This window comes from Zasmidium cellare (genome assembly GCF_010093935.1).
Source record: "Zasmidium cellare ATCC 36951 unplaced genomic scaffold M409scaffold_19, whole genome shotgun sequence".
NCBI classification, from domain to species: domain Eukaryota; kingdom Fungi; phylum Ascomycota; class Dothideomycetes; order Mycosphaerellales; family Mycosphaerellaceae; genus Zasmidium; species Zasmidium cellare.
Genome location: NW_022986963.1, coordinates 641,825 through 655,060, shown reverse-complemented (window position 1 = coordinate 655,060; position 13,236 = coordinate 641,825). Strand labels below are relative to the sequence as shown.

At 54.1% G+C, this 13,236-nt stretch overlaps 4 protein-coding genes across 4 annotated transcripts; 1 reads left to right on the top strand and 3 right to left on the bottom strand.

Moving 5' to 3' along the window:
* Nucleotides 1–971: 971 nt before the first annotated feature.
* Nucleotides 972–2,700, top strand: M409DRAFT_23575 (uncharacterized protein; the record flags this gene model as incomplete). The annotated part of the gene is made up of 2 exons (XM_033806846.1): nt 972–2,601; nt 2,666–2,700. 2 exons carry the CDS (start codon nt 972–974, stop codon nt 2,698–2,700), a joined length of 1,665 nt encoding a protein of 554 aa, XP_033667274.1.
* An 809-nt stretch (nt 2,701–3,509) lies between these two features.
* M409DRAFT_55222 (uncharacterized protein) lies at nt 3,510–5,099 on the bottom strand (the record flags this gene model as incomplete). Its single annotated transcript, XM_033812942.1, has 3 exons — nt 3,510–3,593; nt 3,646–4,725; nt 4,779–5,099. The coding sequence occupies 3 exons, from the start codon at nt 5,097–5,099 to the stop codon at nt 3,510–3,512; spliced, it is 1,485 nt and encodes a 494-aa protein (XP_033667273.1).
* A 1,561-nt stretch (nt 5,100–6,660) lies between these two features.
* Nucleotides 6,661–7,947, bottom strand: M409DRAFT_66825 (uncharacterized protein; the record flags this gene model as incomplete). The annotated part of the gene is made up of 2 exons (XM_033817116.1): nt 6,661–7,826; nt 7,890–7,947. 2 exons carry the CDS (start codon nt 7,945–7,947, stop codon nt 6,661–6,663), a joined length of 1,224 nt encoding a protein of 407 aa, XP_033667272.1.
* Nucleotides 7,948–8,381: 434 nt separating this feature from the next.
* M409DRAFT_66824 (glycoside hydrolase family 72 protein) lies at nt 8,382–9,721 on the bottom strand (the record flags this gene model as incomplete). Its single annotated transcript, XM_033817115.1, has 3 exons — nt 8,382–8,431; nt 8,495–9,572; nt 9,632–9,721. 3 exons carry the CDS (start codon nt 9,719–9,721, stop codon nt 8,382–8,384), a joined length of 1,218 nt encoding a protein of 405 aa, XP_033667271.1.
* Between the last annotated feature and the right edge of the window lie 3,515 nt (nt 9,722–13,236).

The following is a 13,236-nucleotide window of genomic DNA, read 5'->3' as shown; positions in this document are numbered from 1 at the left end:
CGTTATGTCTTGTCGCCGGATGCGTTCATGATTTCGAGACCGATCTGCCCGTAGTTAATCGCACTTCAAGAGCCCATTATCTTTTGACGGTGTTTCATATCCAGGGCGACAGATACTTTCTTTCGTACCTTTTCATTGCATCGAGGAGGCACTCTCAAAGAAGAAGCATCTATCCATCCTCGCATCTGGTCAATGGCTGTCGGCCTTGTGCGAAGTGGATTAGACGCTACCTTTCTTAAGCCATATTGCGGCTACGAGCAGTCTCTCCCATTCTATATCAGAAGGCACTGAAAAAGAGGCGTAGAGTGTCTCCTTTCAGCCATCCAATGGCTGGCATGCGAGTATGGTCACTGTGCTGTACAGCTCCGGTGTCGATGTTCTTCGCCAGCGGTCTGTGGACACAGTCTACCAAAGACCCGCGAACCTCGTCACCTCTTTTCATTCCAGAAAGTCATGACCACGATGCAATCTCTGGAAAAGGCTCCATCATCAGAGTCTGTGAACGAGCGTTAGAAGTGGGCAGCAGTAGGTCGATAAACTTTCTCACGTTTCCTTAACGCCACATGCTATTCAACAGGGATACCTCGCCAGTCCATCACTTTCCAGCATTGGAAGTTGGACAGCACTGACGATAGTCCGAATTCGAGCACCTTGCCGCTTGGATACTCAGATCTCATGCCCGACAAACATGCCCTGGGGCCAAGTTATGGCCAGCGCTGCGCGGGCTTTGACGCGAACGCCCTATCTTTGGTGTTGTTTACACGCGATCCATAAGACATGTGGTCGTTAGCATCTTTCATGAAGGACGAGGTTGCGTTTCGAAGATTTGAACAGTGAAGAGAGTAGAGGAGTACAAATACGTTGTCGCTGGGTCCGACAAGGGCGCACTGCGTCCAAGTCTCCATCTGAGTGCAGATTTCGAGACTAGTCTCAAGAGTCCTTCAAGGGAAACGGATCTCATCGAACACGCGATGCCTCGAGGTGCCAACACCAGCCTTCCGACGGCGACCTGCACATCTGACGAAAGATCGCGGCTGAACTTGTTGGAAGCCCAAGTCAACGAACTGGCAGCACGACTTGCTCAAGTCGAATCTCGCGCGCCATCCAGGTCTACGATATCCACGGTCAGCCGACAAGACACACAGAGCTCAGACCGGCCGCCAAGCTCGAACAGCAGTACAGACAGCCTTTCAGAATACTCCTCGACCTCGTCTGATGGCCAGCATTCGCCAACATCAAGCGTCAGCCTCCCGTTCGCGCTGAAGTTCAGCGTGCTCGACTCAAAGCATAGAGATCCTGCACCGGAGAGGACCAAAGCTGTTTGGAAGCATTACGTCGAAGTCATCGACCCGCTGCTCAAGATTGTTCACCTCCCTTCAATTCAGCACCTCTTCCTGCCACAGGCGAACGAACTTGAAGACGCATCTCAAGATGCCAGAGCTCTCAAATGGGCCATCTGCTTCGCCTCCTCCATCAGCCAGGACATCTCCAAAGCCCACTCACCAAAACACACGGCTCTCGGCTCCCTCACCAAAATCTACCAACACTCCTTCGAAACCTGCCTCGCCAAAGTCCGCTTCCTCGCCACACCCACCATCACATCCCTCCAAGCCCTCACAATCTACCTAACCATCGGGTCCAAAGTGCTCGACCAGACCTACGTCTGGTCCCTAACCGCCATCCTCGTCCGCCTAGCCTACAAACTAAAACTCCACCACGACCCAGATCCCCAAGACGTTCCCTTCCAGGAAGCTGAATACCGCCGCCGTCTCTGGTGGCACATCTGCACCCTCGACGCCCTCACGGCCGAAACAAACTCCACAGACCCCCTAATCTACGAACGACAGACCACCACCTCCTTCCCAGCATCGATCCAAGACACCGCCTTCCACCACCCACCCACTCACCAACCACAGCGCCACGCCCCCGACATGTTCGCCCCCCTCCTCCGCTTCGAAACAACCTACTACATCCGCACGATCCTCTACTCCCCCACCTTCGCGGAAGAAAACAATTTCCCGCCCCTATCCCTCGAAGGCAAACTCTCCATCATCGACTCCCTCCAAAAAACCCTCGAGGACAAGTATTTCCGCCACTGCATCTGCCTCTCCCGCTCGCCGGTCTGCACGCTCGCGATGCTCGCCTCCAAAGCCACCGTCGCAGGCCTGACGCTCAAACTCTTCTTCCTGAACCAAACCCCCACCACCACCCCTTCATCCCCCGGAGGCAGATTCGCAGAACAGACCCTCCTCGCGAGCACCTCCCTCCTCGAAGCCCGCCGCGCGCTGCACTCCGACCCGGCCCTCGCCCCGTGGTCCTTCCTCTTCAAACCCGACAAGAGTGTCGAGTTCGACGCCGCGGAAATCTGTCTCTCCACACTCGCCACCACGCGGACTCGTCCCGCCATAACGTCGCGCGCGTGGTCCGCCGTGGATGGGTTCTTTGACGCGCGGAAAAGTGGGAGCCGGCAAACCCACGAAAGGGCGGTGGAGGGATCTAGAGGCTCTGCGCGAGAAAGCTCTCAAAGCTCGCGGCAAAGTCGGAGGGGGAGGAATAAGTCCCTTGGGTCGACACGAGGGGCGGATGAGGATGAGTGTTGTGGTATGCCCCTCCCTCCCTTACCTTGCTTATCTACACCTGAGGGTTGATACTAACAATGTGGCAGGGTCTACCTTCTCAACCGACGGCTTTGAAAGCTGAGCCACGACGCACATCTTGTCCGATTGTGTTGCGGGATGAGTCGCCTCCTCCGAGGGGAGGAGCGGTGGTGGGGAGGTCTTCGGTGGCGGTGGAGAGGACGGCGTTTGGACCGCCTTTAAGGGCGTTTAGTGAGGGCGTCAATGGGGTGAGAGCTTTCGACTTCATGGTATGATATGAGTTGAGTTGAGTTGATGGGTATTGGTAATGGTAATGGTAATGTATACGCTAATGTTTTGTATGTATGATGTACATGCTGTACAATACCTGGATCACGCCAAGTCTGGCCATGGCAGAGTGCTGGCTGGAATGGGGGAACAAAGATGTATTATCATACGCAGTGAGGGATCTGGATGGTCTTGTAACAAGTTATTTTGGACATCTATCCCATCTATCTATGTATCTCAAGACGAAGCACACGCCTCTATCGTGGCATCTCGGCCGTCTCACATTACCATAGGCGGCAGGGCTACTATTTCTTAGCCACAGCCTGTCCCTACTAAACAGCCGTTCAATTCATGTCAATGTACTGTGTGCTTTTGCCTCCTGTCCTTTCTTCAACCCTCTTCAGGCGTCGAGTGGCTAGTGTGAAAAGTCCCACTCGTGCTTGTCGCGGTTCGAACTGGATTCGACCTCAGTGGATGAATGCCGTGCGAAGAGCCAAACTTGCTTCGGCTGCCTCCACTGCTCCGCCGACCTTCGTGGAAGCCTTGTTCCGATACGGAATTCTGCCGACTCCAGGTCTTGGAGTCAAATGTGCCTTCATTCCAGGATGGAGGCTCATCGTCCCATCCTTCGAGCATGCAGCTCTCCTAGAATACTGTGCCGTCGGATAAGATCATGATGGGCGGCTCTTTGGTGTTTGGTCTGGAGACTTCGGCGATTTCTCGTCCGCCCTGCAAGATAGTCAGCAATAAGATCAGCCGCATACTTCATGACCACACATACCTTCCACGATCCTGCCTCCAGCATTTGGGCCAAGCTCAGCTTATCATCTCCAGAAAGTCCCAGCAATGTGTTGACTTCAGCAAGCAGCTCGTCAAGGAATCCCACAGTACATGCTCTCCACTCAACAATCACATCGTCGTCGGCGGTGAAAAGAGGCACAACTTCCACATTGGGCTGTCCCTGTCTCGTCGCATTCATCTGATACTGTTCCAAGCCCCTCTTAGCATCGTCCGGTTTCAGTGTCAGGAGTCCAGTGTCGACAAGCAAACCACCATTTCGATACTCAGGTAGACCGGTCATGAGTTCCACGCCGACAAAGTGAACATTCGCAAGCTTCTGCATAGGGACCATGAGTGAGTATGTGAGCCATTGCGTGAGCTTGTGGAATGGCACAATGTTCTCCCAAGGGCTATTCGGATGAGACGGCATGGATCCGCACGGCCAGGCATCCCCAAGTGGCACTCCATCGATTTGAGTTCGTGTCGCTGGCCAGATAGTCACAAGTCCGTTCATGAGCGTGTCCCAGAAGGTGGGAAGAGGGATGATCGGTATCGAAGTCGCTTGTGTAGACGGATGTGCGAGAAGATAGTCGAGCATGTTGCCAGGTCGGGCTTCAAGGCCAAAGATCTCGCGGTTCGTCAGAGCGTCCCCAAGTCTGATGAGTAGGCTCGTTCGTCCTTCAAGGCCATCGATTGGGTTGTCGTCAGTCACTTGCAGGCCCTTGGCCATCTTCTCGGTCGTGAGCTTTTTCAATCCCTCGCTGTCGACTTGAAATGGCTGCTCTTCGTTGCTTGAAAAGAGACCGGTCTTAAACATCTCCAAACTCGCGACTGCCAAGCCCTCGCTCCGTCTGAAGACCTTGCCGCTTTCTTTCGACTTGTACTGCCATTTCGTGCCCGCGCCAGCATCTAGAAGGACAGACACGAGGAAGAGATCGATCAGTCGCCGGGTTCGTTCTTGACTGTCGACGGTGCTTGGCCAGGTTTGCATGAGCTGGTCTACTCTGGGTCGGCCGCCAATCTCGAAATGCTGCCATCTGCCGTGAGGTGGGATCTCATGGTAATTCGGGGCGAAATCTCGCTGTGGAATCATTCAGCATTGTTTACCCCCACTACACAATCTACTAGACATACCTTGATGATCGATACCACATACTGCGCCGTGTCGGAGAATTTGGACATGTCGACATTGAAATGACGCAGCTGATTCCTCTTCGCCTTCTCCAGCACAAGCTTGCTTCGCTCCCTCACGGCATAGATGCTGCGCAGATAAGCGGCCGGGTCGATGTTCGGATCAGGAGCCTTTGGCAGCGGGATCTGTGGCACAGGGGCATTCTGCGAGGTACTGCTGTTGGCGCGCTGCATGTTGGAGTGTGAGTTCTTGGAGGAGCCGTGGGCAGAGAGAGCTTCGGCGTTGGAAGAGGCAGCTTTGCTTTTTCTCGAGAAGAGACCCATGTTGCCCTATCAAGAGCTTGGATGTGGTTGGCCGTCGCGCGCTGGGCTGCGGGGTCCTGGAATTCCGGAATGCCGTTTTGGAGTGAGAAACACGGGCGTGCGGGGGCATGTGGTTTTCTGGTGGTGGACGATGGGCGGTTTCGCGACGTGTTTGTGTGGTGGTGTGGGTGAAGGGGAAAGGGAGGAGAGTCGGCGACGAGCGATGGAAGGCACTTCACCACCGTCGAGTTAGCACCTGCCCCAGAATCAATCACCAATGACAACGGGGCCGCTCAAGGAGATCGCAACGTGCCTGCCCAGGGATCTGTGGAAAACGTGGTCGAGGCAGGGACGCACAACCTTGAGCTTGTTGGTGAGACGCTCATTCGACTTCACTTATTATTCTATTCTCCTTTTCTCTTTTCTCTTCGATGTCATGAAACATCATCATGGCAAGGCTACACATCGGCAGCACTTCTCTCCCAACAAACAACCTAATGCGCTTGACCTTGCGCTCTCCATGACTCGACATGAGCCGTCTTCAGCCTCTTGATGCACAAGTTGCCCTTTTGCATCCTTCTCTCCTTCGCCTCACCTCAAACAGTCAAGCCGGTCTTTTAGCGATCCTTTTCCCGCGGATGCTCGCCTGGACGAGCAGGAGATCCTATCAGTGCCTCTGTTCAATACTTCCTTCGCTGCAAGATTCTTCTGGTACGCCTGGTGATCGCTATCTGCACCCCATCCTGCCTGCATGCACTCCTGCGGGAGGCGTCAACCCGCACGCCGCTTTGAAAGCCTTTGCCACCACAGAGCAGTCGTCATGTCCACACGCGACCACTCTGTTGCAGTGCACTGTTCGCAGATTGCACTTGATGATGCCCCTCACCCTTCCTGGTCTGAAGTGCGTCGTTCAAACTGGTCGCTGGACCACCCAACCGAGCCGTTTGCCGTGGCGGCCCTTTACGGATCGGACCACTGTGCCGTTCCAGCTCCCTCGTGGTTGGCGTCGCGTGGCGTGAAGTAATGTCGCTAAGATGATCAATGCGGCAGGCCAACAGCAACCGTCTCGCGATGGCGAGTGAATCGTCTTCGGCAGTCATGAAGCATTGACAATCCAAGCATCCGCACGAGCATCGTTTGCAGCAGGCATGTGAGACCGGCATCTGGGCCGCGAATAATCCGCCTGGCTATGCAAAAGCTGTGCGATCGACGTTCTCACATGTTGGGCAGTAACAACGAGCTTGACCAACGTTGAGGTCGGCTTGCAGTAGTGGAATCAAACCCACGTTGGTGCCTCGCATTGATGTTGTTGCTAATTTCCAGGTGACGTCGAAAGCTCCATCGAACTCAAAATTCGATATTGACCCAGCCAACTGATTAGGCATCGAGGCCGCACCCGAGCCCATGGTTGGCCTGATCCCAGTGGAAGCAAGGATGAGAAGGCCGCCAACTTGGTCTACGGTGCTTCGGTAATAGATCCTTCAACAGGCCGTCTGACACTGGGAGACAACCTCAGTAATGCTGGATTGCAAACGAGCTCAAACTTGAACGCTCTGAACACATCGATACGGAGTCAGCTACCTCACAGTTTTGGCCTATCAGCCTTGTCAACAAGCTCAGCGCCACCCTCTTTGACCTGATAGTGTCTTCCTTTCGACCAACCCATCCATTTCGACAAAATTTCCTCACCTCCCTCACCGGGCCTGAGTCCATCAGTATTCCAGCCCGCGCCCTCGACACCAATGCCTTGTCCCGTCTCAGGCGGTCTGCTGTCAGCTTCGCCATCGGAAATGGCAAGGCCCGGCGATGCCTTCAACGTAACAATCGGACGCTGGTCAAAACCACTTTCCTCCAGCTCCGCCTGAGATAGGACTGGCGTCACGCAAGCATCCGTGCCGTCGAAGATATCCTCCCACTCGTTGCGGGTCTTCTGCTTGAACAGCTTGGTGAAGGCATTCCTTTGATCTTTCCAGGTCTGCTTATCCAGGCGATTCTCCGGCCATCGAGTGTTGTTCGGATTGATCTCGAGACCTTTGAGCAAAGCAGCGTAGAACTGCGGCTCCAAAGCACCTACAGCCACGTACTTCCCATCCTTGGTCTCGTAGGTGCCGTAGTACGGCGCTCCACCATCAAGAGTGTTCCTCCCTCTCGGCGCGTTCCACATAGGAGTCTTGGTACTGAAGCGTGGCATGGTCGCCAAATGTGCAGACCCATCCACCATATTCGCCTCCACAACCTGCCCATACCCCGTCCTCTCCCTCGACAGCAATGCCAACACAATCCCCATAAAGCACACCGCCCCTCCGCCCGCAAAATCCCCCACGATATTCCCTGGCGGATACGGCTTCTCATTCTCCCTGCCCAACATGCCCAACACCCCGGAAACCGCAATATAATTGATATCATGCCCCGCCATATCCTTATACTTCCCATCCCTCCTGAACCCCGTCATTCTCGCCACAATCACGCGCGGGTTCAGTCTCAGCAGCACTTTCTGCGGGTCGAGGCCCATCTTCTCCAACACGCCGGGCCGGAAGGGGTCGATGACGATGTCGACATTTTGGACGAGGGATTTGATCAGCGCGATTCCTTGCGGGTTTTTGGTGTTTACGGTTATAGAGGATTTATGGCGGGTTAGGGCGTCCGGGGTCGGGGGCGGTGGGGAGGAGGTGTAGGCTTGGGGGTGGGCGCGGTCGACGCGGAGGACGTGGGCGCCGTAGTCTGCGCAGAGGAGGCCGGCGTAGGGTCCTGATTTGCAAGAGTGAGTTTGGATGTTCTGTCGGCTATTGGGGATATAGGGATTGCTTTTACCTGGTGCCAATCCAGCAAACTCCAGCACCCGGAGACCTGTCAATGGAGGGGATTGCATCTTGCCTGACAGACAATACAATCCTGCTCCTAGGAATTGTCGAACACGAGGCTGTAGCAGACACGACGTTTGCAGGAGAAGAGAATAGAGATAGGTGTGTACAATCGCAGCACACGACGACTTACAAGGTACCTACATTGGGCAACGAACAATAAAGCATATCATGCCCTTTTGATGATGAGGAGTGAGGAGCAAGCTCGCGACTCTGCCCTCGGGTGTCAAGACCTCGGGTGCGGAAACGTCTGGATTTGGTTTAGGCCCGGGTGTGGTTTTGCGGGGAGTGGAGCTGGATCGGGCCGTGGGGGTGGGCGTGAATGTTGGCCTCAGGCTTCTTATATTCCCAAATCTCCCACAATCGTCGAGCAAATGAAGTTTCCTTGTAGATGCTGCTCGCCCCTGCAAATAGCATCGACGGCGACTTGAGAGAACACCGTTCAGGGACGGTCACATTGGTGGATGTACGGCACTCCCTGGTCCTGAGCGGCTGATCACTTTTGTATCAGCAAATGCGATACCTCCTCGCCCAGCATGCGCACCGTCATCTCGCTTTGGATCTTCGACACAACTTCGCCCCAATCGCCAGGAAATTGGGGCATGTTTCCCGTCGCCATCCACCGATTCTCTTTAGTCTCCGGAAACTCGCCCCGCCAACCTTCATAATCACCCACAGCCTCCTCAAAGACCTCCTCTTCCAACCTCGAGTTCACAGTCCGAAACCTCTGCTTCAACGTCTCAAATTCCGGCTTCCTCCTCACCACATCATCTTCACCAACCTCCACGATCCCGTAATCACTATGCCCCGGATCACAAAACGTATACAAACACCCCCCACTAAACACACCTGTCATATCTCTCGAATAGAGACATTCCACTTCCTCCCAGATCCTCTCCTTCCCCACGTAACTCCCATACTGCCGCAGGAACATCGGCACAGGCACCTCACTCATCACCTTCACCACGTTCTTCCACCCGGAGATTTGGAATGAGGATTTATGCGCCCAGCTCCAGGAGTCCGGCGCGAAGAAATCGATTCGGTCGGAAGGTGAGCCGGCGGTGAAGTACTTCAGGGCGGGCGCTCGTAGCATCAGGAGCTCGGAGTTGGTCACGCCGATAGGGATTTGGCGACCACAACGCTGTCGGAGGAAGGCTTTGATGTCCCTGATGTGGGCGTGGATTACTTCGGCAATTTTGGTCGTGCTTGTGTATCTGAGGCTGTCGCCGCTGACCATGATGCCCAGAACGTTCGGATGGTCTGCGAGTTCGTCGACGAGTTTCAGGGAGGCTGTGATGGGGTCGAGGGTGTAGTACTCTTGAGTGTCGAAGTCGGAGTCGAACGAGCCATTGTTCCTGGGCAGTTCCGGACCACGAATATCCTCGCTGATCTTGACGAGGACGTAGAAGCCTGCTTCTGCGAGCAATCTGACCGCTGCGTCGTGAGATCTCGAGGGATCCAGAGAGGACACTGCGACTGTGTTGAGCCCGAGTTCCTGGAAGACCTCGATGTCCCGGCGTAGATTTGGGAGGTACTCCTCTGTGAGAATATCGATCCTGGGGTCATGAACCGTCGGTTTGCTTATTCCATCTTTGGATTTGCGGTCGAAGTAGTTGATGCCTTTGATGAGGAACTGGGAAAAGGTATCAGCACTGTGAATATGTTTGAAGAAACTTTGGTTCCAGAGCTCACCCTATCATTGCCTCGCCAGAAAGCGTTCCCTTTTGGGTATATCGGTTCGATTGCTCGCTTGGGGGTCAAGTAGTATTGCAGCTCGGACATGATGTGGTTGAAGAAAGAAAATTAGAGTGAAAGATCTACTTGACCTCTGTAAATGGTATCGACTTCTTCATGAATCTCTTGCGTATCAAAACACCGCATGTGCCAAGTCGTGTTGCCACGAAGGAGCACTTTGATGCCTGGTAAGTGGAGAGCAGGAGGCGAAGATGGGAGGCGGTGGATTCACTGACGTTTCGGCCCCAGCTTCTGGTCGGAATTTAGAGTTTACGCTGTGTCATTCTGCCTTTCGTGTTCGACGACTTCCATCGACCGTCTTTCTTACATCGACATTCACCAAATGGGCATGTCAATTCCGAAGCTTGCAATGCCTGTCGACTGTGTGTAGTTTCGGCGGCTTCGACGAACTGCTCTGAGCATATACGGTGAGTAGAGCTTGCAGGGTCCACTACGAAAAGTCACATAACCTCCGAGAAGACCATGAACATTTGAAGTCCTGGCTGTCTATCAGTGAACGTATCGTCCCGGAGACCAATGCAGCGCCTTCTTCTTCGGTCTGCTATACCGATATTTGCAAATCCAGGAACTCTCTTGACCCATTGTGTGTCCATTGTCTGAGCTGTATCGAGCATTTGCAACACAGGTCGAAGGAAAGGGACAGTTCGGCCAGGTCCTTTGGCGATGATACGGACGTGAATCGATGTTCGCAGAACTCTCAATCGAGGGCTCTTTTACCCAGGCAGTGGTATGTGGTGAAGAGCGTCCCGTCGTAAGGTACATGCTCTAGATATTCGATTACTAGGGGGACAGCAAGAGTAAATGCCTGCGATGAAACGACCTACGAACCGATGCTGGTCTGGCTCGACAACCGCCTCGGGCTTTGTGACAGCCTTCCCCGACGAAGAGCTTTCAAATTCGTTCGGGAAGTTATGAGCTCGAGGTGGGCTTTTAAGGGTTTCGAAGGCAGTTTTGGAAGCGAGTTGAGGCGCAGGTATAGCCCGGGGAGAGGTATTCAATTGAGAGGTGAAGATCTCGGGCCTGTTATACCCTACAGCCTGTGTCAAGGATGACCATCTGTGCGTTCAGCCCTCGCAGGTGTATCCTGTTCGAGACGTTCACAGAGCCAGTGGTGTTGTTCGAAAGTCAGTACTGCATGTGGTCGACAAGTGCTAACTGCCGCATTCTCGATTTGTCTGCATTTAGCTAGCAACACGGCACAGAAGTCATTCGAGGTCCAACCAAGGACTGTCGTGGACGCTTCTCTTGCATAGGCGCATACATTGTTCCAATAGGACGTCTTTGTCTGCCTTCCTAATAGGCTCTCGCTAGGATTCAAGCTGATTACAATCAAGCGAAGGTTGCGAGAGCTGTGCAGAAGTCATGATGTACAAAAGCTGGCAAGTCTACATTGTCAACATGCCTCCTCGGGTGTTTTTGCTGAGGTTGTCAGTGGTTCTCAGACAGGATGTCTTTCACTATTGCAAGACTCGGCGTTGTAGCCTTGTTGGCACTTGTGGTATCTGCGGTGCCGGCTTCACCGAACTGCAAAACGACTCAGCAACAGGCCAATGTGAGTTGATCGCAAGAGGGCACAGACGAGAGCGACCCCAAACTGACAGTTTTCAGTTCGACGAGTTGCCAAACGACTCAGTCCTTCCGGGCCCTGAAATCCCGGTCGGTTACAAGGGCCTCTACTGGCAGAGCTTCATCGTAGCCAACACCGACGACGTTGGCGTCCCTCTGCCGGCTCTTGAGCCGAAGACTCCCATCAAGTGAGTGTTGTACGACTCGGACGGAGATTCGTGTTGAACCCTGTGCTCACCCTCTTCCAAGCTATGCCGTCACCATTACTTTGACGGAGTTGCGAGGCACGCCGCTCCTGAGCACGCATTACGCCAATAGTACCGTGACGTCTTTCACGCTTCAGGACTTTTACTTTGGCTGTGCTGTCAATCTTGGACAGGGTGCGGTTGGCATCCCGGCCCAATGTCTGGTTGAAGTGACTGGTGAGTTGAAGATATCTCCTCGTTCCTCAGAGCATGGCTGATCAACTACTCGTAGGATATCGTGGCGCCGACAACACGATCTCGACTTCGCAGCAAGTGTGCTCGCAGCAGTTCGAGTTTAATCCAGCGTCGAATTTGGATCCTGAGACGGTGCAGTACACGGGTGCGGTAAAGGGGTGCTCGGATATCCAGTTTGCTGTGATCCAGTATAGTCTCACTGGTGGATCAGCTGTAGTCGATGCGGATAATGGGCTGGCGCTTGATAACGTTCGCTTTACTACGAAGAGCTGTCAGTAGTAGGAAATACGTTGACAATCAGCAACCATAATGTCAGTCCAACATGTTCTCAATGCATCCATTGTTCGAATGAAGCGACTGGCAGATTCGCTCACGTCGTGAACAAGTGGAAGTCCAGTTCGAATTCAATCGTAATAGGATTTGATAGAAGGTTTGAAACACGCTCCCGAGTGACCAACACCGATAGGAGCTGCCTGTCACGAGGCTGGGCGGTATCAGTGAGGGCAGTGGGAGAAGGTCGCGTGGCCAATAATGTGCAGTCATCAAGGTGGGATGCAGGAGCGAAGACGGCTCCCACAGACAGCACAGCGAAATGCGGTCGGCTTGGTTGACGTCTCCTTATCGTGACCCCGCGAGACTACGGAGACTAGAGTCTGGTCGGTGACGGGAGGTTTCGTGATTGCGTGCTCCGTGAGGACTGTGTTGGCACAATATCAGGCTGTATACCAAGTCGTTCACGTGTCTTTTCAAGCAAGCAAAAGGACTTCAATCAATATTGATCATCAAACATTAATGCAATTAGATGATCACGCGTGAAAGGTGGATGTTGTTGTTGGTGATTGTGGGAGTGCCCGAGTTGTCAGCTGCTGCTTCCGAAGGTAGCGTCATTGTCCTCCTGCGAGCTTGGGCGGCCATCTCTGAGCTGCTGCTGCTGCTCCTCCAACCTACTGCACTACTGAGACTCGACGAACCTCGCCCCGTCCGCCACTGCCCAACAAATTGTCGACGACGAAACTCACCATAAGACTACGGCTTCCCCCATCAGCAGTTGAATAGCGGCATCACAGCTCCAACCAGCATCGGGCATCGAGGCGCCAGCTCTCGGCATACACCAGACCGCATCTCAGCGACGCTCGACGGCCAGCCTGCTTTCTGCTACTGTCGCCGCCTACTCACGACGTGCCTGGACGCACAATACCTGCGAGGCCGTGTCCCAGCTGCGAAATAGCGTGAGACCAATGTCTTCGGCCTTGTAAGGCCACAGAGGGCACTGGTCACGACTCCCCACCATACGACGTGCCCACCGCGGCGCTGGATCACGACAACCCACCCACCAACTCCCCTCCTATCACTACCGCCGGCCCAAACGCATCCTCAACGTCCTCTCCTTCACAGGAGCCCTCACGAGCATCTGAATCTACTGCCCCCATCCCACCCCCTCAGCATTCTTTATCTACCTCCGAGGTTCAGGCGAGCAACCACTCCGAGCGTGCCATCGATCCTGTAGTTGAACCCACCGATCGGTCACGCAAACGA